At 37.3% G+C, this 26,575-nt stretch overlaps 1 protein-coding gene and 1 long non-coding RNA gene across 4 annotated transcripts in view; one reads left to right on the top strand and one right to left on the bottom strand.

The window, feature by feature from the left end:
- Positions 1-1,287, top strand: part of LOC132366144 (uncharacterized) — a 50,114-nt gene extending 48,827 nt beyond the window's left edge. For both annotated transcript variants that reach the window (XR_009503376.1, XR_009503377.1), the window contains exon 5: positions 283-1,287. This is a non-coding gene — a long non-coding RNA (uncharacterized LOC132366144). The remainder of the gene's footprint in view (positions 1-282) is intronic.
- Positions 1,288-1,676: 389 nt separating this feature from the next.
- The window catches only part of NAA15 (N-alpha-acetyltransferase 15, NatA auxiliary subunit), a 76,640-nt gene continuing 51,741 nt past the window's right edge, over positions 1,677-26,575 (bottom strand). The window contains exons 15-20 of one of the 2 annotated variants that reach the window (XM_059923632.1): positions 19,290-19,483; positions 14,775-14,883; positions 12,462-12,560; positions 6,754-6,897; positions 5,504-5,601; positions 1,677-4,107 (exon numbers count right to left, since the gene is read on the bottom strand). In XM_059923632.1, the coding sequence (XP_059779615.1) occupies positions 3,907-4,107; positions 5,504-5,601; positions 6,754-6,897; positions 12,462-12,560; positions 14,775-14,883; positions 19,290-19,483 (845 nt within the window). In that variant the 3' untranslated portion in view covers positions 1,677-3,906. Of the gene's footprint in view, positions 4,108-5,503; positions 5,602-6,753; positions 6,901-12,461; positions 12,561-14,774; positions 14,884-19,289; positions 19,484-26,575 lie in introns of both variants that reach the window. The other variant, XM_059923631.1, reaches the window with a different exon arrangement.

Raw genomic sequence — 26,575 nt, 5'->3', positions numbered from 1 at the left:
GAACTGTACCACTTGTATGAAATAATACAGACCCTTAAAATAGACACCAAAAAATGCATATTAAAAAATGTAAGAACTATATTACAGTCTTGTTAGATTGCCAAGTATCAACTTTACTTTTGCTACAAGAAGGCTTGAAACAAAATCTGTACTCTGCTTTTGGCACACAGAACCCTACAAAGAGCACTGAGGATTCAAATTCCAAGTTTATCTATAGTTGACAGTTCAGTAAATTCTAATTTAAATAGTACCAATTTTTCTTTCTTCTGGCTATAATCCCAGGATGGCATCGCTTCAGAGGCCAACTGGATAAACCAAGAGGCTGGAACGCTTAGACCCTCCCTCCTACAACACACAGCCTCCCTTCCCTTCTGCCCATGTTTACGGCACCCGAAGAGGGGCGTGTCCTGACGGAGGCGGCAGCGCCAAACAGGCCGCGTGGTTAACCTAGAGTGCGCAACAGGTAATCCTCTGGTTATCAGAGTGACGGCACTCTTCTCCAGAGCGACCTGCACACTGCCGACATCCGCCTCGCAAGATGCACTGAAAGCTGCAAGTGCAGCTCAACAGAGAGGAATAACCTTTTCCAGAAATGCTTTATTGCTACAAGTTGTGAGGTCGCCAACCATCAACATTGGAACAAAACTTAAGGTTTCAGCCCCCCCACGGGGCAGCACAGCCACTCCATGGGGCTGTTTTTAATGTAAGTTTGGCAGTGGACCCAGCAAAGTTCAGATGACAGCAGAATGGTATCAAGAAACCTTGCCTGAAACCGAAAGAGGTGGAGCATGAGCTAGAAGAGGAAGACTACCTTCCATCTGAAAGATCAGTCTTCCTTTGAATTCTCTCGGTTAAGAGTAACGTCAAAATTTAAGGCTGGTAGTTACTACGACAAGGATATACGTGATCTGGTAAGAAAATCCAACACTTCACTTTTAAACTTTTTCCAAACAGATGCTACACATGGCAACTGAAATATTCCTAGAAATGGTGTAGAAGAGAGACTTCCCTGAATTTATCGCAACCTACCTGAATCTAGACCACACTTCTCTGGCCTCTTCTTAAAATCACATCTTTCGTTTCACAGCTCTAACAGCAATATACCACGGAGTACAGACAACACTGTGAAAAACAAGGGCTTGATGAAACCCACAGAAAAGCTATGCACTAATATCGGGACTACTTTTAGTCATGCTATTAGATCACTTTATTCTTGTGCACAATAAATAGATACAGAAAAATGTTGAAAATGTTATGACTCAACTATCTAATTAAAGCTGAGAAAAACTAACCTAGTCAGATTTGAGTTTTTAAATGAGAAATGACAAGAGTAGTAAATATAAAGAAAAACAAAAAGAACTTTACTTCTCCTATGTTAATACAGGTCAAGGGACCCTTTCTTCTCAAAAGGGTTGATAACACCAGTTCTTAGCAATAGACATAAGGCACTTGTTTAGATTACAACATCACTGCATTTTCTTCCCACTTTTTTTTTTCTAACCCTGTTTTCCCCACAGTATCATTTTGGAATAGAGTGAACGAGGCAGGTGTGTGATGATCCAGTTGACACTACCCAGAGCAAGACAGTGCAGTACAATGGTTTAGGGGGGATGTCTGGACATAAAATGAACCCTTGTCAATGTCCTCTGACACCAGACAATGTATCCACTATCAAGTAAACCTGAAAGAAAATAAAATATTTATTTAATAGTTCCAGTAAAATTGGGTTGGAATACAATATACAGGTTAGGAATTTAGCTCCTCATGGGTGGCATCTGCATCAAGAGTTCTTAGTACTTATGAATATTCATTCTAAGACAATCTACATCATTTGAACATCGTCAGGACAAATATATGAATTTCATTTCCATATACAGTAGCGTTTCAACATAAGTCACACATGCGGCCCCTGCCACGTGGCTGGTGCCTCCTCCCAACACCTCGTCAGCGGCGGAGGGAGCCCTAGTGTTCCCTCCACCGACGACGGGAACTTCAGTTGCCGTTCACAGGAGAAGCCGGAAAAGGTTTTGTTTTGTTTTGCCATCTGTTAAGATGTTCCTGAGACAGGGCCAGTTAATAAAACATAACAAAGCACTGGAGTTCAGTCTGTACTTGTCTTTACATCACTAAATCGTTAGACTGGGATGTGGAATGCAGGTCATGTACTATGAAATGTTGAGTTTAGCACACCTGTTCAATCAGTAAAAGGATCAGGTCTCCTGAAAATTCCCTTTAGAATATACTTTCTATAAACTAAAAGTACCACAAAAGGTCAGTTATATATACAATCGATTCATTGTACTTAATCTCCTTATTTGCTGAGATCTTGCAAATGCAAGAGAGCGCTGAGCCTCTGGCCATAGTTCTCAGTGTACAGGTTTAACATTTCAAGGCTCATTTTCTCAATCAAAATAGCAGTTCTCAGTTTTCCTTTCAAATTACTAATTCTATTCATAGTACCTGCTGCCATCCTAGCCCTCAATGAAATCTTAATGCAGGAACAGCACTACACTTGCATTATGTAATTTTTTTGACACCAACACTAAGCCCAATCTAAAAAGCTCCCCTCTGCACTAGCCTTACAGCACATTACACTGCCTCAGGCTTGCACCTCTGTTTCCACCTGTGTATTTTCACAGAAGCCCAACACATATTAGTTGAAATATTCACACAACTGTTTTTCAAAACAATTTATTGCATCATATTTGGTACCTTATGTTTGACAACAAAAAGGAAATTACATCTGTAACTGCAGGAAAAAGAAGCTGGTCTGTTATTGAAAAAAAAAAATCTTGGGCCCTTTAAAAATTACAAAGTCTTGGGCTTGCCTGAAACAACTGAGCAAGAAATATATTCTTAGAAATGTAGGGCTTCAAGTATTACAAACCTGTGACACTGTGGAAAAATTCCAGAGGTATCTAAACTGCAGCACTTTTTTTTCTGCATGTCGTGAACAAGGCCTGCTGAGGTTTTAAACTGTTAGTCTCTTGATCGGTCACAGAATGGTAGTCAGGAGTTCTGCTCTTTAACTCCAAGCCATGGTAGGTTGTCTTTTTTCACTCTTGGGTGAAAAAGTTCATGCTTGCTAATTAGTTGGTGCCACATCACAGTGCATTTGGTTCTTGCATTACAGTTTTAACAAGTTTGGCCAAAACAATGCTGAAAGGTTTGCATTGTTATTTTAGTTCTTCAAGTTTTAGTTAGAATTGAGATTGTTCCAACTGGTTCCTCCAGTTAAAAACTGTGGTACAAGAACACCAAACTGATCATGTACAGTGAATTTTGGAAACACAAGCGTATTGAACACCCTCTAGGTTTCTTATAATTCTGCTTGGTATCTCTATGTCCCAGCTTCTACAACATCAAGCATCTGTTGCAGGCTTCTCTGTAAATGGCGATTCACACTGCATACTTCCTATGGTCAGAATCAACCTTGTAACAAAATCAGTCAGACGCTAAAGCCCCAACACCTCTTTGTGCTCAGTGAAAGAATCCAGTGCTACAAAACAGCATCTCTGCTGTCTGAGATATAGTGAAATCTCACAAGACAGATTTAAAGTAATATTTCTGTCACACACCTGCTTTGTTAGCTGTAACAGCCTCCAGATTTTATATAAATTAGTTTAAAAACATGGGTGGGTAGGTAGGAATAGGATAAGGTATCTTTTTTTAACCCCTCAATTTTAGCAGCTTTTAATTTTTTAAGAAACTGAACCTATATCCTGTAATATGTTAGATATTTTATATATACTTTTCAGCAGGATAAAAAACGTAAAACACTATTTGAAGGCAAGAACATTTACTCTTCTCATTGTGTGTAAGTTAGAGCAATGCAGCAGGTGCGTGACAAAAATATTATACACTAGATATGGTCCAAAGTCATTCCATTTGCTTGTTTAATGATGTTCAAATTTCATTGGCCAGTTCTTCAGTTTCTGCAGAACTATCTCCGTTAACTGTGATCTTCATGTCCTCTTCATATCCAGGAGGCATGAAAGCCAAAGCGTAAGGGAAAAGCTTATGACAATTTGCTCTGTAAACTTCAGCAGCTTCTTTACAGTCTCCTAGGCTACCATCACACAAGGCTTCTAATACCTCCATACATGTCTAAAGAAAGAAAAAAGGTCATGTTATAACTTGTCAAAAAAAAAAAGAGAGAGAGAGAGATTTTACTGTGAATTTATGAGACATTTCATTATCAAAAGATTTCCAAAATAAGAGGTGAACGTACATATTTAAGATACACAAAAGCATTTACTCCCGCTCTGCCTTCCATTAGAATTAGTTTCTTCAGAACTGCAGGGTTCATACAAAAGGATGGATGTCTAAACAGGGCCAGGACTAAGGTGGGACAAGCAAGGTGTGTGGGGTGCTACATCTAAAGACACTCACTCTCAGCAAGTAACCGCTGGCAACCTTGCCTCAGCCTACCTGGCTCTGTATATAAATGTTGACATTTACATGCCATTGTCAATTACTTCAAACTTTTCAGAGGCTTGGAGCCAGTTGGCAAAATCAAACATTGTTTTTCAACCCTGTATTCAAATTAAAGAGAACCGTAAGGTATGTCCAATGACGAAGCAGGGAAGAGAGTCTCAGAAACACAAAGGGTATACATGCAAGAAAAATTTGTTCATGAAAACTGATAATTCTTTCAATCAAACCTTTACGTAGGTCTGCTTATATTTTTAAATGATTCATGTTAACTTGCATTTCTCAAGTTTTCTTCCTTTACCTTTTCACTTGGAAAATACTACACAGTTTCTGGATATATTATAGTACCCCACAAACTTTGACAGCCTAGAAAGGTTCTAATCTAAATGACGCGTTAATTAGCATCCGAGAAGTAAAAACTTTCTTTCTTAAACATATTTACTTCATTTGCTATTAAAGGAATATATTAAACTGTCTTTCAGCAAGTGCTTTTTTATCTGGCCAAATATCACACAAAGTAGCTGTTCTTTGTTTTCAGCCAAAAGTAGAATCTGTATTTTGCAACACATCCATATTATCTTTTACTCTACGTAATTACATGTATACTGCAAGCTGTAAAATGAGCATTTTAATTTAATCCCTGGTAAATAGATCTTAAATACATCAGAATCGTCACTAAAACCACTGCTTGCTCAGAAATGTATAGATATGAACTGAGATCCAAAATTAATTAACTAAGTTAGTGTGTATAACTTTACCAAAACAAAGTTCTTAAAAATATTATTCAAAATGATTATTCTTATTATTCAACTAGATGTGAAACTAGTTACTGTATGCCCAGTAGCCTGCTGTATGTGCGTGCACACATATACAATCTTAAATAAATTTAAGAGAAGCTCAGTTTCTGAGATGGATTCATAATAGTTTGGAGAACAGTATGCATAAATAACAAAAAAAATATTTGGTGAAAATTATTCTCTTGGTGAAAAGAGAAACAAAAAGTAGTCCGGGAAAAAAAAAAAAAAAGTAGTCCGGTACTCTTACAGAGAGATTATGAAAAGGTCTTTACCTGGAGGTTTCTGCTAGTGAGGGATTCATCAAGTGTCGTTGCCAGCTCTACAGCTCGCTTCTGACTAGAAGGATCTAAATAATAGACCATTTTGGCAGCTAAATGAGAAGGAAAAAGGAAACGTGTTTTATTTCAAGATAAAACCAGCATGTTATCTTCTATCCATTCAACTATAAAATGCAAGGTAGGGGTCCTGTAGTTAAGATTCTGCGCTTCCATTGCAGGGGGCGCGGGTTCAATCCCTGGTTGGGGAACTAAGATCCCACATGCCGTGTGGTGTGGCCAAAAAAAAAAAAAAAAAAAAAAAAAAAAAACAAGGTACATGTGCACACAGAGTGTGGCACTTTATTAGAAAAATGGGAATAACCATTTGAAATATTGTTATTAAAAAAAAAATCCTGAGAGAGTAGACCAGAAACAGTCGAAGTGTCCAAACTAGGAGAATGATTAAGGTAAGAGAGACTATGAAGAAATACAAATATTCTAATAATAGTTGTCTTTGTGTGGTGGGACCATGGATAGTTTTCTTCTTTCTAAAATGAGCATAATTTGGGGTTGAGGAGAATACTTCAGTGTGTGTGTGTGTGTGTGTGTCTGTGTGTCTGTGTGTGTGTCTGTGTGTTTGAGGGGTCGGGGTGTGGGAGATACCCAACCTTGATGGCACGAGCCAAAAAAACTGAATTCAGAATTCCACAAAGGCATATACAAAGCTGCTGGGCTTCTTAGCCAGGTATTTTCAAAGCACACTACTAAAGCACTACCCATGCAGTCCCATCAAGTCCAGACTCTGGCTCATTAGCACAGACCCTTGCCAAATGATCCTTGCTCGTGAGATGGTTTCAGGTGTGTAGCACTGTCAAGTTTGGTATCTTATATAGCATCAGAAATGAAAGGTGATGGGTTGTATCCAAGTGAATTTTAAGAGCATGTTGATGAGAGAAAGAAAATAAATGGAAAGCTCCTCCCTGACTGTATGTAACAGATAGCTAAATTCAGTTTATACTTGCTTCTTTGTAATGCCGATGCAGAACCAGGAGAAACTACTGGTCTTGATTCATAGTAAAAATTTTATCTAAGAAATTTAAAAATTTATGAGGCATATTTAAGCTGCCTGTTTTCATGGGAATAAAATGTGACATGTACGCATTTGCCTCTTCCATGCAAAAAATGTGTAACCTTGTCATTGATCCATCATAATAAAAACTGAAGTTGTTTTAGAGTCTAAGATAAGGACAAAATAAAGTGATTACCTGATAATCTGTGTGGCAATGAATCAGAATTCCTTTTCAGAAAAGTTTCGTTAAAATTCTTTGGATTCGTTGCTCCAAAAAGACGATTCATTTCTTGTTTTAATACTGTTCTAACTGTACCAGGTAAATCTTTACTTTCACACACTGCTGAACAAATTTAAAACAAACTCTATTAGCAGTTAGATACTGATAAAGTTAGTAGGAATTAAAAAATTATCTACCTGATGAGGCCAATGAAACAAAGCAATTATATACAAAGACTAGATAAACCTACTGATAAGTCAACATTTAAAGAGCTAATCTATATAAATTTAAAGAATGTGTATCAGCAGAATAGTCTAATGATTTTCTAAAGGCTATCAAAGACGTTTCATTGACAGATGATTCATTTCCAGAAAAGAATTCTATATTGAAAACAATATAGATGCTGAAAGACGAAGTACCACAGCCTTCTAAGCCCCTAGCAGCTGCCCCCCTCAACTTTAAAGGGAGTTTATAAAGTAGGGGCTTGATGGCACCTACCTGGTAAGTAGTGTCACAGCAAATATGTAGTGTAGAGGACAACAGAATTTTCCTCACCCTCTCCATCTTCTTCTATACCCAAGTAAGCCATTACAAATTTATCAATTAAAAAAAGTGGTCATTGACCTTTATTTTCAGTGATTATGTGAATTGAGCTATCATTGTATAATAAATTCCGAAGGACCACCGAAGTATTTTCCTGTAATGAATACACTGTATTCATCATACTCCCAGGCTTTGGCATTCAGAGATGGAAAAACTGGCCCCCAACCTCTCTGGGTTGAATCCTAGTAGCTTTGTTTCATTATTATTTTGGTATAGAGAGACAGTCTGGAGCTTTGAGCCAGACAGACCTGGGTATGAATCTAGGCTTGGACAAATCATAACCTCTCTGAACCTCTTTCTTGATCGGTGAAACTGAGGTGATATCTAACCCAGAAGGATCACAGTAAGGAAAAGCTACGAACAAAATAGCTAATGATGTAATAGGTATTCCATAAACTGTAGGTACTATTTTTGTCATAGACTGAAGAAAAGATAAATAGATTTTCCCTTATGATTAGGAACTACTGTTGTGGCTTTCAAACTCTGACTACAACTAAGTATCTGTACTCTGGTGAACATGTATCCTATATACATACCTTATTATGGGAAATGAAAGTTTCACAGAACACTGACCCTTAATTTGTGCAACACGTGCTTGGATCTTCCACTCTATTTCTATTTTAGGTTTTCAAGTGCTGAAAATGACCCACTAAACTTCTTTCGTTGTCTCACTAATGGATCATTACCCTAAGTTTAAAAAACACTGAACTCTTGAATAGTGAACATCCAAGTGAAATATTCTACACATAATTAGTAACTGAATAATTGATTGATATATGCCCTTTGTTGGTTGAACAGCATTTCTTCTATCATTCTACAGAACTGGGTAGTTCAAATAAGTGAGCTACTAATTAAATAATTTAGTTTAACCTCCATTATGGCTGTATTTGCAACTTGGATTTGGCAATTTATCAATATCCGTCTTTCGGAGAGGAACTGGCACAGGAGTACAGAGAGAACCAGCAGAAAAATTGTTAAAATAGGTTATAGCCAATTACAATGAACGTTATGTCAACAAACAGGGGTCATCTATAAAATACGTTATTTCCATGGGCCTTATTGGTTTGCTTGAAATGCTTTCAGGATACTTTATATGCAGATAGGGAAGTAATTGTATAGTTTACATTATAGTTGGAAACTACACTTTTCATGTTTTTCATTACTTTCATTAACTTGTTTTCCTCAGATTAAACAATCTCCCCAGAAAAATCAAAACTGCTTTAAAAATTAAAAAAAAAAACTCATACAATTTAAAAAAATACATAAATATGTATCTCTTGGGATGTATCAAAGAGGAAATATTTAATAACTCCCAACATCGACTAATAGCTGTTTCCTTTTTGGGGGGTATTAATAGTTTGTATTAATAAAGCAATTCTTTGTTTAACAGATAAAAAGAATGTTTCCAAAAACATTTCCTTACTAGTTCACAAATCGTTTCTGGCCAACTCAATTTTCTCCCCTAAATCATGTAGATTGGAACTGTAATTTCCAGAAAGATATTAATTACAATCAATCAACCAACCAACCAACCAATCAATCAATTCTACTGTAGCAAAAAAAAAATTTTTTTTAACATTATACACCAATGAGGTGAGGAATTTATTTATTTATTTATTTATTTAGCTAGCTAGCTAGCTAGGCTAGCTGGCTGCGTTGGGTCTTAGTTGCGGCACGCGGAATCCTTTCGTTGCCGTGTGTGGGATCTTTTAGTCGCAGCATGCAGGATCTAGTTCCCTGACCAGGGACTGAACCCAGGCCCCCTGCACTGGGAGCTCAGCGTCTTAACCACTGGACCACCAGAGAAGTCCCTGTAGTAAAATTCAGAATGTCCTATGGAATTCTATATAAGGAAGTTCCACCTGTACCTTTAAGAAAAGGGGCAGCCTCAAATGCCGAAGATTTATTAGGTAAGCTTTTATGGCTGAAGACTAATGAAGGGCGGGGAGTCAATCTAAAAATCCTTTGAAATTGATAAAAACTAACCAAAAAATACTGAGGTCTCAAGAAAGTAAAAAATCTTAGACTACCTAATTATCTTCCACGATACAATAATAAGTCCTGTGAATGAATCAAGAAAAAGAAATAACTGTGGGTAGGGGAATAAAACCTTTTCTAAGAGGCTTATGATTTGAGTCCTCAGATATCCTAAAATTAAAATCATGTTTGGTTCATGCTATTAGCTTATTAGCAGATTAAATAAACCTAGTAATCACCAACAGTTAAAAGTCACACTGAAGAAGGGGCTGATTCTTAGCAAAAGGAGTTTCCCTGGGTTCCCAGGCTAGCCAGCATTTTTTGCTAATTGGGTAGAATATGGTCATATTTTGTGTGAGATAATGACTACTCACTACTAGGTTATAGCACAACCTACTAAGTGATTTACTACTCAAAATGACAAAATAAATAAATGAGAGTATTAATTAAGCAAGGTGGTTTTTTTTGGGTGGGGGGAATACATTAGTATGGAAGAAAAATAATCTGCAGGGAAAAGGAAGAAATGAGTTTGTACAAATGAGAGAGGAAAATGATGTAAGATTCACGGTAGATCAAAGTGATCAAATAATACTAATTTTAAAAGCATTTAAGGGAATATAAACATATAAGGCAATATTAAAACAACTGGGGGCTTCCCTGGTGGCGCAGTGGTTGAGAGTCTGCCTGCCAATGAAGGGGACGCGGGTTCGAGCCCTGGTCTGGGAGGATCCCACATGCCGCAGAGCAACTCGGCCCGTGAGCCACAATTACTGAGCCTGCGCGTCTGGAGCCTGTGCTCGGCAACGAGAGGCCGCGATAGTGAGAGGCCCGCGCACCGCAATGAAGAGTGGCCCCCGCACCGCGATGAAGAGTGGTCCCCGCTTGCCACAACTAGAGAAAGCCCTCGCACAGAAACGAAGACCCAACAAAGCCATACATACATAAATAAAAAGAATGTAAGCAGAGAAGAATAGCATTAAAAAAATAAATAAATTAATTTAAAAAAAAACAAAACAAAACAAAAACAAAAAAAAAAAAAAAAAAAAAAACAACTGAATACCTAAGCTCCTATCTTTTACTTAGAACTGACCAGAAATATAATTAAAATTGCTTTAAATTCTACAACTTAAAAAAAAAAAGTGAAAAACTTCAAAGTGGTAATATCATCCTCCTAATTAAAAACGGGGGAGGGAATACCCTATACAGTAAGTGACTTCGTGTAGCAGTTATTATCTACATTGGTAGTATAACAACATTCTGGAGATCTGGAAGCTGCCCATGACCATGCTGAAATGAACCTTCACTTAGAGAAGTCTCTACAACTGATAAAATAAGTGCGGAGGCATTGTTTTCACCTCCCCCCCCTCTGGAAAGGTGTTACTTGTGAGGATTTCTTTGTAAAGAAGTTACTACAATATAACTTAACATGACAAATGTGTTCCTGAAAAGTTACTTCAAAATCAAATCTTCTTCTCAAGAACCAAATATATTAGTTAAAGGAACCCTGTGAGTTACAGTAACAAAGATGCCGAAATCTAGTGAAAATAAGGAAATCTCTTCCTGACAATGATGTCAGCTGAACCCCTGGAGCAATGGGCACAGCTAACATTAACTCCACTCAGTCATTCTAACTTTGAATGCCAGGACCATTCTGCCTTCGTTCCTCTGAAGTCCATAAGCATTTTAATTTTCTGAAACAACTGTTGCAAGAAAATGGTCATATGTTCATCAATCCACACACTCATTACAAGCAAATACATCTAAATATGCCACTTTTAATTTGTATTTCAAAGGAAAGTCTCTAACTCCATAAAATTTATATGTATTATTTTATTACCTTTCAGGAAAGAATTGACTATATAAAAACAAAGTATGTATACATTGAAAATAGTTTAAACGCACTCCATTCTAACTGAGAATGAATTAAATAAGACTTGTTTCTAGCCTTAAAAGTTATTTTTAATACAAAAAAAAGAGACTAAAAAGAAACTCCCTTATTTTCTCTAAATACAGCAATTATTTCTTCTATTTTCTATAATGTGGTTACATTACTTATTACTTCAGAATTTTTAAAAATTGAGGAAAATTTTTCTATGATTCAGTTTCTGTAACAGGAATCATTTTTTTGACAAGCATAAATATGATTTAAATAAGGCTTTACTTTTTCTTAGAAGTCAAAACAATGTTCTTAATTGGGACAATTTAGCATTTTTCAAAAGAATGACCGGGATGCTTGGTTTAATCTCTTTATTTTTATATGATGGATGGGTTCACATGGGGTTAAGTATTCAGCAATGAGATAGCTAATTTAATAGTATTTCCAAATTCTGCAAACTGTTCTATTAAAGATTTAATTTCTCCTTATCCAGTCACTTAAAAAGAAAAACAAAAACAACACTACTTGACTACAGGAGTACTTTATTCTAAACTTAAAGCTCTTGTAGTAGAAAGAACAATATGAAGACCTGGGCTCTCATCCCTGCTTCATTACTAATTATTGATGTTATCTTAAATAAGTAATTTAGTCTTTTAGGGTCCCAGATTTCTCAACTATAAAAGGAGAGATAATTAGCATAAAATTCCACCTTTCGTGCTCTAAAATTCTGTAGCTTTACTTCGCGTTAAAACTAATGTACGGATCTTACTGTCTAAACCTTTGAAAAGTACAACTGTTTTATAGTTCTTTTTAACCTGTATTTAGTGACAAAGATTTTATGACTCAAATAACTGTGCTAAAGACATAGATAAACGAGATAACTGGTCAATTTCAAAGAGCTACTTTAATTTTAGAACAATTTACTAAGAAGTTTTACATAATGAAATATGATTCAAAAATTCAACTTGTTAACTTTTTAGAAACAGAAATAAAGGTGATTCTCAAATATCTGGACTGAATGATTCTATGTCAAAATCAGGTAACATTTCTAGCCTGAAAATAAAGACCTTTATCACAAAGAAAAGAACCCTTTTTTTTCCCCCTCAGCTGATTTAATACACAGCAGCCTTAAAATGATTGAGTTTATGATAAACTTGTACAAATCACTTATACAGTCACTATCAACTACTGCAGTCAAATACTTAAGTAATGGAAAACAAAAACATACCAGTACTAAAGAGTCGAATCATACATTCATGAAGCCAGGGATGACTAGAATCAATGGCAAATGCCCTCTTTACTGATTGTAGCATCAAAAGAAACTTTTCTATAAAAAGAAAAAGATATATTTTGATCATTTGATAAAAAGAGATGCCCTCCTTTGGAGGGCTAATTTATTACAAATAGAAAAACTCATTTACAGTCCATCACATCTGAACTGCAACATATGACTAACGCAAATGATTTCCTCAGATTAGCAACATTAGCTAATATTTTCCACGCAACACTCTTTAAGAAAAAAAGGTTTTATTAAGTATAAAAAATTTAGATAGCATTCAACATTACTTGAACTAATGCCATATAAACAAGAAAATTTTGAAGCCATTTCATGCCCTGACCTCTTTTTTATAGTCAAATAAACGAATTTTTCCCATTACTTAGAAAACGTCATTGTTTACGCTTGAAACTAATACTGTTTATGCCTTTCTTGTGTTTTGTGACACGTGAAATGGTTTCCCTTCTACCTGACTGTTCCTCCCCTGTCACTCCCTGGCTTCTCTTCCCCCTCAAAAGGTATAGTATTCAACAAGGTTATGTCCTCAGTCATTTTCCGAGGACAGCGAGTCTCTCTCAGCACTGCCTCCTCCCACCCCGTCCCCCATGTTTTCCAAGCTTCAGGAGTGTTTCCACCTGATGCATGGAAAATTGCACCCGAATACTCACCACACTTCCAAGTCTCATCCATAACCACCTCTTTGTTAAGACTTCCCTAGTTTGGTATCATTCTCCAAATATCAAAATTCAAAACCCTGAATTCTGACAATTCCTTTTCCCTTACCCCCTACACTCAGAAAGCTAAAAATACTGCTATGTCCTTTGTCATTGCCCATTTCACACTGTTGCAACGCTGGAGAGTGATTCAGAGGTTAGTACACAGCAAAGAAGCCAACTGAATGGAATTTAGATTGCCTTTCACCACTTAAAGCAGAACAGCTTTTGTATTTTATACTCTGGGGCTCCATGCAAGAATATTTGTTTAAAAGAGAGTTGTGTTAACTGTTAAAAGTTTTAAAATTACTTGACTATTTATTAAACTAATTTTCCAGATTATAACAAAATCATTGTGGAAAATAGAAAATATAAAACAATATTTTAATCACTCAAATTCCATCAAGAGACAATCTCTTATCTTTTGATCTATTTTCTTCCCAGCTACTTTTCTATTTTACATACTCATATAAATATCTTAATAAAGATTAAAATCAAACTATACCTAGTTCTGAATCTTATTTTGAAACGTTATATAGCAACCTTTTCCTGGCATTTGATAAACATGATTTTTAAAATTTATTTTATTTATTTTTTAATATTTATTTATTTTGGCTGCATTGGGTCTTAGTTACAGCACACCGGACCTTCACTGCAGCGTGTGGACTTCTTGGTTGTGGCATGCATGTGGGATCTAGTTCCCTGATCAGGGATGGAACCCAGGCCCCCTGCACTGGGAGCGCGGAGTCTTACCCACTAGACCACCAGGGAAGTCCCAGCATGGGTACTCTACAGAGGTACCATTTTATTCTGAGGTGCCATTTTATTCTATCTCGTTTAGCAGGACAGTTACACTGTTTGAAGCAGTAACTTTTTGTCACATGTTACTAACCAGTTTCCCTTTCCTTCAGTATGTATCACCTCAGTGATAAACTTTTTTCAATGAACCACTTGGATTACATCAATTCAATACTGTAAAATCTTCTTAGTATCTACTACGTATAGCTTATAAGAATTCTAAATCTGGCAACCAAGATCCTCCATTTATCCTTTACGTGGCTCAGGCAATATAGATAACCTCAACATTACTTACACACACTTGTGTTTTCTTCATGGATACTCTTCCCTTCTGTGCATCTTTTCTTTTAGAAGTATGGTACATTCTTCAAGATACACCTCAAACATCACATCTTCTATTTAAAACAATGGCTAATAGCTGACATTTATTTAATGCTTACTGTGTATCAGACACTATTCTAAGATCTATATGTATTTACTAAATGTTATCCACATATGAACATGATAATGCCTATATTTCACCTTAATCCTGGTTATATATTGTACATCTGTTTTTGATGCTAATGTTCCAGAAGAGATAATCACATCATCGTACTTCCCCACAGCATGTTGTCAACAGGAGGCATCTCTGTGAGGAAGCCGCACTGGCATTTGCCAGAACACCCTACAGTGCTGAGGCTGTCAGAACTGGGCGGCTGTAGCTGAGAAATTCCGTGATCAGTCTGATCAGGGCCACTGTACCCTAATTGCCTACCTTTCCTAAAGTAAATCTCAAAGGCAAAAAGATGAGTTTCTATCTTGTTCTTCACCAAGTTCTTCAACGGAGTTAAAAATTTAATAGCTTCTTCCAATGGAGTTTCAACCTAACAAAAATAAAAGATATTATACAAATGGAAGCAAGATTTTGGGGGGATGTGAATTTACTCTTTCTATCAAAAACACTTTTTTGCTAAAAATCACTTACCAGTCACCCAGAAATACACTGTCATATTTCACCCACCCATAATCTAAAGGAAGAGGATTTTGAACTCCTCACTGGTTTTTAACTGTTGAGATTATACATTATCTCTGGATAGAAACTATCCAACAAGTAAAGAAGAAGATTAAATAGAACCAAAATGAGGAAAAGAAAGTATGAGAAACAGGTAAGATAGCCAAGGGAAAAAAAAAAAAAGACAGAGAAGGGATGTGCAATAGGATGAAAAGGGCTAAAAACTGTAGAGAACATTAAAGAATGAGTGAATGCTGAGTATAATCAAGCTATCAAAAAATAGTACAATATCCACTCTGTGTTGCTTTGTTCCACTACAAATTCTACAGAAATCTACATTTATTCAAATGCCATACTATTGGTGAGATGTCATTGGAAAAGATTTATATTTACAGAACTCTGTCTCTACCACCCTTCATTAATTATATAAATGTACTAATTACATATCTGTGATATTACCGGGCAAGTATAATGCTTACTAGATAATTGTGCTACTCTACTCCTAGACTGAGTATTGAGACAAGACTATTCTCTGTAGACTGGGGTGGAGGTAGGGAACAACACTATATTTATCAGAAGGGCACTGAACATCTGGGTCCTATATTCACCTTCTCTCATCACAGAGGCAATAACAATTTACCCTCAATGGAATTCGGATATGCCATATCTGTCCAACATGCTTCTGCCAGTACAGTAAATTGTGGTTTCACCAACACATTTTCTGGCCAAGGAAATTATTTAATAGCATTAAAAACAAAACAAAACAAAACAAACAAACAAACAAAACCAAGTCAAGCCATAAACGGTGTCTATAGGATTTACCTTGTACTAGTATGTAAAGCACTAGCCATTATTCTTAAGGACATATGCCAGAAATCAATATATGACAGCATCACTCTAAGAGCTCTAGATATCAAGAGACAGAGGAGAAAACAAGGGCCCTCATAAGTATGCCTTTCTCACATTTGTAAATATTCTGCTTCTTATTCCCATGACTCTATGCTCTACTGAGTTAGAATCTGTGGTATACAGGGGAGAAATGGTTACCAGGGAAAGGTAGAGGACTGGAAACTGAAACTGCCACCCAGGTACATCAAGCTTTTCATTCCTCAAGAGGTACAGACTGAAATGAGGATCACTGTATTGACCAGGATAATTTACTCCAGGCAGATATGGCTGTTATTATTATAAAATAGAAACAAAAAAGGATATTGGGAAGTGGAATCAAGCATCTGACAAGCATTACACTGACTGAAATCAAGTATCTGATTTGGAAAGAAAAAAGAGAGGAATGAATTCTGTCTGCAGTTCTCATAAATGAAAACATACGCCCCCAAAGGAGATGTGGGTCTCTTGTCCCCGCATGCTCCTGTGTGCCTCGCACAGGGAAGATTTTGTCAAGCTAAATCTAAACGATAAAATATAGGTACATAACCAAAATAAAGCTAACTGCATTTCTACATTTACATATATACAGTGCAGTAGAGGGGGATATAAACAAAAGCATGTAAATAGGGATGATGTTCTACAATCAGTGCTTCAAGATTTAAAAAAAAAGTCAAAACTACCCTTGAAAATCCCTGAAGTTGTTGAGACAGACACAGAGATATAGATATGAATATATAATATCACTAGTTCGCATTATATGTATGAAAACCACACATTTAAGTACCAAAATCGCAATCACTGTAGCAAGATAGTCACACTCTGAGAGGCACAAGAACTGAGACGGCAGTCATACCTCCCCCACCTCAAACTCAGGTGGGGTCCTATGTCCACTGAGAGAAGTACTGAATGGAATTGCCAGCATCATGCATACTCTTTTCTGTCTCTGTCTTGAAAAAAAATTACATCCAGTCAAGATCTGAATTTACCTAAGTTAAATAGATATAGAAAGGGACTGCACTGTGTTGACGGGCCATTTGCAAGGGCATTTTTTTAACATGCAATTTTAAAATTTATAAACTGGCCTGAACTCTAATCCAAGTGTTAAAATATGTTGTATAGGAGTGTATCTCCCTATACTCCCAGCACAGCAACACAAAGTCTAACACCGTACACTAGCTTAAGACTGAAGTTTAAAAATAAACACTATACAGACAGAGTGCTAAAGACTTATTACCCTTATAAGGAACATGTGTGTGCATAGAAGGAAAAAAATCCAGTTGAGATGAACACCGGCCAAAGGCACGGAGGAACATAGGATGGATGGTACACGAGAAAACTCATAAATACCAACTACCAACTACTGCCTCATGATAACCTGGATAAACAAGCAATAGAGATTCCACCAAGCTTTCAGATTTATACTCAGTTAATTCAATATTAAACTCACTAACTAAACCTCTTCCTATTTTCCTTCTCTCCTTCTTCACTGGAATAACTGCTAATTTGACAATGCTTTTAATTTATTTAAATTATCCTGAACTGGTGAACTGAATTTATCATTTACTACCTGGGAGAATGATGAAATGTAACCCCCCTCCCCAAAAAAGGCAACTACAGATTATAGACCCAGAATTGGCAGGCAGTTTTTTAAATAGCCTACAGCGTCCCTCCTGATTATGAGGGTTTGGTGTAATCTGGCCTTGCCACCTCACTGCAATATGGGTGAGTGTGGATGCTATCAGATGGGGGCATCTTGGAGGCAGTTATCCTGGGAAGAGAAAGGTGTTATGTGCCTAACAGGTAAGAACAGCATATACTGAAGAGCAGTCCATGAAGCCGGGTGCCTTCCACTAGGCTCCTTTCCAATAAAGCAGTCAGAAGCACTTTCTGTAGGCATTATTTTGTTGTGAGACTACAACCCTCTAGCTACAAATGATTAGACTACAACTTGACATCTGGCCCCAAAGCAGCCATTATAGGTGAAATACAAAGAAAATGGAATAGTGTATAAGGAGACCTGGTACAAGAATTCTGCTCTGTGGGGTACTCCTTATTAGACACTGACTAAATCCAAACAGATCCCCTCTTTAAGAACTATAATGCGAGACGTAAAGAGCTACAAGAAAAAAGTCATTAAGTAAAGTTGTGGGACAGAGAGAAAGCAAGTGGAAAGAAGGACAGTGGCAGGCAATCAGTGATGGTGGTAAAAGTGGTAGCAAGAAAAGAAGCTGAGGCATAAAGATGAAAAGCCCCTAAAGTTGGTATTATCCCCGAGTAACTCTGTAGTTTTCCATGGGGCCTAAAAGGTCAATTTTCGGTGCTTCTTCACATCCCTGTATATTCTTCCCAACAACAATAAAAAGGCAGTATCTTTGTTCTTAGAAAGCACACAATTATTTGTAAATACAGCTTTGTGAAATCCAAGCTACGTTTATCTATGCTTCTTAAATAGTAATATTGCCACGAGATATTACTGTCCATCTGCTCTGATAGAATTCTAAAAATATTTTCCAACTCTATTCGGTAGGTATTATAATTTTCCTTAGTTATAAAGCAATCAATGATTTTGAATTTTTAGTTACTAGTAAGGCTAAACTGAACTCTAGGGCAATATGCTTACTATATTGCTTTAACATAGTAAATCATGCAATTATCTGCACGTGGAGTAGGAGGGTGTCAAGGGCCAGAAGAAAAGTGCGTATGTATGTTACTGATGAAAATGATTCACAGGACAATGAATGCCTTGGTTTCAGCTTAATAGTTAAAAATGGCAGATAAGATTTTGGCTTGGGGAAAATATTTGAGGACTTTTAAGATATTAGGTACAAATAGTAAATATAATAAAGAAATACTGTAAACTGACAACATGAGTGAGAGAGAGACATACAGAATTCACTTTTTAACGAGCTCAATTTAGGCTAGATATAAAAAGTTCAATGTTACCACTTACAACAGACACTACATTCTTTACACATATATTTTCTCTAGTCCTAACATTTCTGCCTAGTAGGGATTTTTCCAAGTCCCATTTTATATTTGAGAAAACCATCAGAGAGGTTAGACAAAATGTCCAAGATACACAATGAAGTGTAAGAGCTAATATGTGGTACCAGATCAGAATGACTCAAAAGCCAAAACTTTCCAATATACCATACTAGATTACTCTGGATCAGAATCATTATTTCAAGTTTTAAATGTGAGATACAATCAGAAAAAAAGAGAGAGAGAAGAAAAGGAAGGAAGGAAGGAAGGAAGGGAAAGCAAGCTAAAAATTAAAGTGATTTTTTTACTCTAAAATCTATAATCAAATTGGCTGAATAAGACCGTATAAAATGACAATAGGTGGTCATGAAACTTCACTCAATGGTGCCAAACACTATTCTTAAGTACCTTGGCCAGCTTCTCGGGAATAAGTTCTTCTTTTGGACCTCCAATTTCCTCATCATCATCGTCCTTCTTCTTTTTCTGATTTCTCTGCTGCTTTTCTTTTTCTGCATTTTTTTTCTCTTCCTCTATCTGGGCTTTCTTTTGAGCTCTTCTTTGTTTATTACGTAGCTTCTTTAGCTCTTTGTCAGACATGTTTGCTGTAAGCAGCAAGTGTTAATAAAATTATCAGTGTGTTAATCAGATTAGAAGTGATCAATTACTATGTAATATCCCATATAAACGCCCACTACAAATCTTCCCTGTTACACACGTTCATGTGCCTATGCGTACCTTTTAGTAGCGCCACCCTTGTTAAAGAACACTGACCTCCTCAAAAAACTTGTGAGACCCGGTGAAGCCCTACTGTGGCGACCACAGCAAAGCTCAAAAGCACATGAGCTCCTCCAGCAACAGTAAAGCGCCTGCAATTCTAGGAATGTGACCAGCTGCTCCATAACTCTATGGCACTGCCCCATGCCTTCTTAGTTATGCCTTCTCTAATCCTGTCAAACGGTGCTGCCACTGTGCCTCACATATTCTGCTTGTCAGAATACTTTGTTTATACATCTATTTCTCTTTTAGACCGTGAGTTCCTTGGTGGAAGAGACCTTGCTTTACTCGTAATCTTTGTATTGTCAGGGCCTAGCAGCACACCAAAACACAGAGAAAACACTCAAATATTTGTTGAAGGAATAATGAATAACTACACAGTAAATTTAAAATTTGACATTAAAAATTAACAATATCCCTTGAGGTACAACTATAGAATGTTTCAAAGAAAGACTGGAGATCACTGATAAACAAGCCATAATAAAGTGGAAAATCTGTACTGTTTAGACTTAAAGCAATAAATCTGAAAGCTACATGTACAATCAGTATTTATTTGGAAAATACTTGTCAATAATGAGAAATGAAAAAACTCATTCTAAAATATACCACCACTGTGGTGATTTTTAAATATGCCCACAAATTCTTCCCTTCAAAAAGTGGAGCCTATTTCCCTTTCCCTTAAATGTGGGCTATACTTAGTGACTCACTTCTCACTAATAGAATGTACTAGAAATGAAAGTGTATGACATCCAAGATTAGGACATAAAAGCACTGTGGATTCCTCCTTGCTTTCCCTTGGAGCACTCAGAGGAAGCCAGCTGTCATGTTGTGAAGAAACTCAAACCACCTTATGTAAAGACCCGTGTGGCCAAGAGCAGTCCTCTGGCCATGCCATCTTGGAAGCAGATTCTCCAATCCTTCAGGTGCCTTGGCTGACATCTCAACTTCAACCTCCTGAGAGACCCTAAGTCTTTCCAATCATACAGCTAAGTGACTTTTGAATTCCTGGTCCCCAGTACCTCTGGGAAATAAATGTTTGTTGTTTAAATCTGCTAAGCAATTTGTTATGTAGCGATAGACAACCAACATATTTTGGTCCCTGGAAGTGCGATGCTGCTGCAATAAAACCCTACAATGTGGGGAGTGGCTCTGGGACCAGAGAGCGGCCAAAGGTGAGAAGACTTGGAAAAGAGAATTAACGGAAGCTTTAGAGCCTTAGACTATTAATAGATATCTAGATTTTGAAGAGGCTGCAAGTGAGGGCTAAAGTGAAGTGAGGAACACTTATAATCACATAGAGGCAGACAGCTTAGCAACACTTATAAAATGCATCAAGTGAACTGGATGATCCCGTTAGGTGGATTTCTAGGCCCCAAAACATGGGGGGGTGGGGGGGGGGTGGAGAAGAGGTTTGAAGATGGCACCTGATTCTTCTTGCTGCTTCTAGCAAAAATGCAAGAGAAAGAAACTAAAGGAAGGAGCAGGGACTTGAGGGTTTTGAAAATTCTCAACCTCTCCAGAAATGGCTGCTGAGCACAGATCAAACGCAGGGCACTGCCAGGAAAACATGTCAAAAGGGAGAGCAGAGAATTTGGCTTTAAAATCTTTTGTTAAGACTCAGAATTCAGAAAAATGGTGCCTTAGTTACCAGTCAAACAAAGGCTCTCTTAAAAATTTTAAGGGTGTGATCCACAGATCCTCTCAATCACACAACAGACGTTCTAAGAAACTTAGAAGTTCTGTCCTCTCAGCAAAATCTCAAAGTAGACAAAGATACTTGTGCATGTGGATTTCAATGAGATTCACAAAAGATCCATGAAGTTTAAAAGAGAATTATAACGGTAGAAACACAGAAACTTGGACTGAAAGGAACATAGTATAAAATGAAAAGAGGTCTTCAGACAACCCACCCCCAAATTTTGGAAGCAGATTAAGACACTACTTAGCTGCAGACAAATGCTAACTTTCAAGAAAAAAGAAGGATTCAGAAGGTAGAACCAGGAACCCAGAGGGCAGAGCCAAGATCCATAAAGAATTATTCCTAGGTCTCGAGTCCTCATCAAAGAACTGCTAACCTGGACCCAACTGGACTTGAGAATTGACATGAACCAGTAACTCCAATGTGCCTCCCGTTCCCCACTCACCACCCCTTTGTGTCTACAGTGTGTGCCTAACCTCTCTCTCACCACTTTATACTGGTTCACAGGATTTCCTATCAAGAACTCTGCTTGAAGAGCTACACTAAAGAACCATATTCAAAAAACCTCATTCACAAGATAACAATCTGGACTTTGAGCTAATGCTGTAATGGGATGAGACTTATGGAGGCCTTGAGAGGGGCAAGTATATTTTGCATGTAAGAATGTAAATAATTTGTGTCCAGAATGCAGAACATGGCAGTTAAAAATATGTCCACAAATTCTTTGATTTCTCCTTCCCACTCAAGTATAGGTTGTACCTGGTGACCCACTCGACCAATTAAAATGTAAAGGAAGTGGCAGGGTGTTATGTCAAGAGACGAGAACAGTAAAGGTGTTATGGCTTCCTCCTGGCTCTCTAGCGTGGCCATGTCTTGAGGAACTCAAGACACCCTCTGGAGAGACCAAGGAATTAAGGCCTCCTGCCAAGAGCCATGCGAGTAAGCCATCCGGGAAATGGATCCTCCAGCCCCAGCCAAGCCTTCAGATGACTACAGCTCCAGCCAATATCTTAGCTACAACTTCCTAAGAGACCCTGATCCTGAACCACCTAGATGCTTCTGAATTCCTGACCTATGGAAATGGTTGGTTCCAGATGCTAAATTTGGGGGTAATTTATTATGCAGCAAGGGATAAAAACAAATATATACCTGTTTCTCTTTTTCCTGGTAAAGAATTCCTTACTACTAGAAAAGAAAATTTCAAACAAGAACTAAAAATTACATCCTACATTACAACACAAGACTGCGTGAGTGGCCACATAAATTCTGGCCTTTTAATGATGTGTGAAATAATTGCTACCACTTGCATCCTTACTGCAAGACTAGATACAATACACACATTATTTTATTTAACAATCTCACAACCTCATAATATTATTTTATGTATCAGAAAACTGAGTTTTCAGAAGAAAAATAATGACTCAGAGTGATAGTAAAAGGCAGAGCAAGGATGTAAATCCACTTCACTTTGCCTCCAAAATCTAAGCTCTCTCTTTCCACTATGCTACACCAGGGGTCAGCAAACTTTTTCTTCAACAGGCGAGATACTAAATATTTTTCGCTTTGCAAGCCACAGGTCTCTGTTGCAACTAAACTCAGCTGTCATAGCACAAAAACAGCAACAGACAGTATGTAAATGAATGGGCTTGGCTAGGTCCCAATAAAACTTCATGTACCAAAAGAAACTGCAGTATGGATTTGGCCCATAGGCTAGTTTGTGACCCTATTCTGTAATACCTGTCACTGCCTTAAGAGGACTCAACTCAGTTCACAATAATTGCCATACCAAGATAGAGAAAGGAATCCACATAGGAAATTAATATAGACATTAAGAGTCCTAATCCTGTTTCACATAATTTAGCACTAATTATCTGGACAGGCACTGTCTCAAGTTTACATAAATTAGCTAGTACTTGTGTGAACTTAATAGAGACTCAAAATTTTAGCTTAGGAGGAGCCAAAGGAAAATTCTACTACACTAGAATATTGCATTATCTTTTTTTTTTTTAAACTGAAGAGAGGGGTTGCTTATTTATTTATTTATTTATGACTGTGTTGGGTCTTCATTTCTGTGCGAGGGCTTTCTCTAGTTGCGGCAAGCGGGGGCCACTCTTCATCGCGGTGCGCGGGCCTCTCACTATCGTGGCCTCTCTTGTTGAGGAGCACAGGCTCCAGATGCGCAGGCTCAGTAATTGTGGCTCACGGGCCCAGCTGCTCCGCGGCATGTGGGATCTTCCCAGACCAGGGCTCGAACCCGTGTCCCCTGCATTGGCAGGCGGATTCTCAACCACTGCGCCACCAGGGAAGCCCGCATTATCTTTTTTAAAAAAATTTGGGTTTGGGTATATGTGAACATATGCAGGTATATGTGTATACACAGAAAATAACATCTGAATCTAGACTACTCTACCCAGCCAAACTAACGTACACATAAGAAGGCAAAATAAAAGAAATCTGGTCATATGAAGACTCTTAAGTTTACTGAAAGGGTAAAAACATGAGAAGCAAAAGATAACTTCTCAAGCAAATAAAGGGTACCTACAAGATCTTTGCTATAAATATCAAGCTTTTTGGTGAACCATTAGAAGCACTGTGTCTAAAAAAAAAGGCAGCAAGCAAACTACTGTTCCTGTTAATCAGCACTATTTCAGCAACCCTAACCAATGCAATAAGGCATGGGGGAAAAAAAGAGGTATAAATACTTAAACTGCTTACAGATTAATATAACGGCCTACATAGAAAAATTTTTTAAATCAACTGAAAAATCTACTAAACCTAATATCAACGTTCAATAAGGATACCAACATACAAAAGCTGTAACAGTATTCATTTGGAATACTGTAATGGGAAAGGGGGACATGTAAGGAAAATGCAAAGAGTAAATCTGCTAAAGTTATAACACAACAATTACACTAAAAAGTAAATAGGAGATACATGCATTCTAGTATGCGAAGACTCAATGTTGTTTAAGATTTCCTGATCCCCAAACAGTAATTTATATGTTAAATGCAATTCAAATTAAAACTCCAAAAGAAACTTTCTGGAAGATCAATTAACTCTACAGTTCTTACATAAGCAAAAATTAACATAAACCAAGAAAAATCGAAAGACATAGTGTTAGATTAAGAAGAGAAAAACGGATAAGAAGAGAAACCCGTATACTGATGTCAATACAACATAGTTTTACTGTGTCTTTATAGTAAGTTTTAATATATGTGAGAACAAGACACCATGCCCACAACCCACCAAAGTATTTTTTCAGAGCTTACTTCAGGATAAAAGTGGCATTTTAAAAGAGTGGGGAATATGGACAACCTATTTAATAAGTACTATTTAGGAGTCAGCAGTCTTTTATGTGGGGATAAAAAAAAGCTACCCTCCACCTCACATCACATATAAAAATTATCTCCAGATGATTAAACAGCCAAATGTAAAAATAACAAAGCCAGTATTATAAGAAAACATAGAAGATATTTATAAATATATTTTACATTTTGAAGGAGAAAAGCCTTTCTAAGCAAGACCCAGAAGCCATAAAAGACTAAAAAACTTTGATTTCAGAAAAATTAAAGCTTTTACATAAAGAAAGACACCCACTGTAAATAAAGGTTAAGACCTAAGTGACAGGAAGAAAATATTTGCAACACATAAATAAGGATTACAGTCCTGAGTATGTACAGAACTCCTACGAACCAAGAAGTTTCAAAATAAAACGGGCAAAAGATATGAACAGGCAATTCACATAAGAAACCTAAAGGCCACATGAAAACGTACGCAGGTGTTCCACTCTTAAAAATCTAGGAATTATAAATTAGATGTTCTCCCCAAAGTAACAAAAATGTAAAGGATGGACAATTTTCAGTGTTAGCAATAAAATAAAATATCAGTACACTGTTGGTGGCAATAAAAACCTTTTATGGAAGGCAATTTTATACATTTCTCATACTCTCTGACCTAGCAATTTCCACTTCTAACAATCCATAATAAAATATGTGCATAATGATGACCTACAGGACATTTACTGTAACACTGTAAGGGGTTGGGGGGGACCCACATGGATTCCCACATAGCCATTAAAATGACTGATGATGATATTAGCTGTGCCCAGACATGGAACAATACTATAAAAAGAAGGGGAAAAAGTATAAATTTCAGAACACTATGAATCATATCATCCCATTTATGGGCTACAAAAATAAAACGAACAAAACCACCACAAGAACTACCCTGAAAGGTGTGTGTAGAGCATGTGTGCACATAAAGCTCTGAAGATGGTAATTGTGCACAAAGGAAATTGAACATTTCATAGGGATAGCCCTTTGAAAGAAGATAGCCTGTGGGTAGGAGAAAAGGGAAAGGGGATTTTCACGTTTGCTAGTTATTTTTCTAAGTTGTTTCAACTTTGTATGTTAAGAGTTAATTGTGCATTATTTGCATAATTTGAAGAAGAGGTGGAAGGCAGGAAGAGTGAACAGGAAGGTAAACAGGGACTTCCCTGGGGGCGTAGTGGTTAAGAATCCGCCTGCCAACGCAGGAGACACGGGTTCGAGCCCTGATCCGGGAAGATCCCACGTGCCGCGGAGAAACTAGGCCCAAGCGCCACAACTACTGAGCCTGCGCTCTGGAGCCTGCAAGCCACAACTATTGAGCCCGCATGCCACCACTACTGAAGCTCATGTGCCTAGCGCCCGTGCTCCACAACAAGAGAAGCCACCACAATGAGGAGCCCATGCACCGCACGGAAGAGTAGCCCCCGCTCACCGCAACGAGAGAAAGCCAGTGCGCAGCAATCAAGACCCAACGCAGCCATAAATAAATAAATAAATAAGTTTATTTATTTATTTTAAAAAAGGAAGGTAAACAAAAGAAGCCAGAGGATCACTGCTCTCAGCTTCAATTATAAATTGTCCTGTAGATTCTCATTGGCATCTTCTTGCCAGTTGAAGAAGCGAAGACAGATAGATTCAAGTGAAATCTGTATAAGGGTTTCTATATGTGACCTTAGAAAGTTCTAAATTGTTCTTAGGCAACAGGAAATATAATTTAACAACAAATTAACAGAAAGATCCAAAGGTCTTTAGCAGGAGGAAATATCGAAAGTAACCAACATAACCTCAGGAGAGGCATAAGCTCAGGACTGAAGAAAAAAAATCTGACACGGTTTTTATGTCCCAACTCCTGTAACATTTTTGCCATGAAAATGTCACAAAATATTTGGATG

The sequence above is a fragment of the Balaenoptera ricei genome, chromosome 5 (genome assembly GCF_028023285.1).
Source record: "Balaenoptera ricei isolate mBalRic1 chromosome 5, mBalRic1.hap2, whole genome shotgun sequence".
Taxonomy (NCBI): Eukaryota; Metazoa; Chordata; class Mammalia; order Artiodactyla; family Balaenopteridae; genus Balaenoptera; species Balaenoptera ricei.
This window is presented reverse-complemented; position numbering and strand designations above follow the sequence as displayed.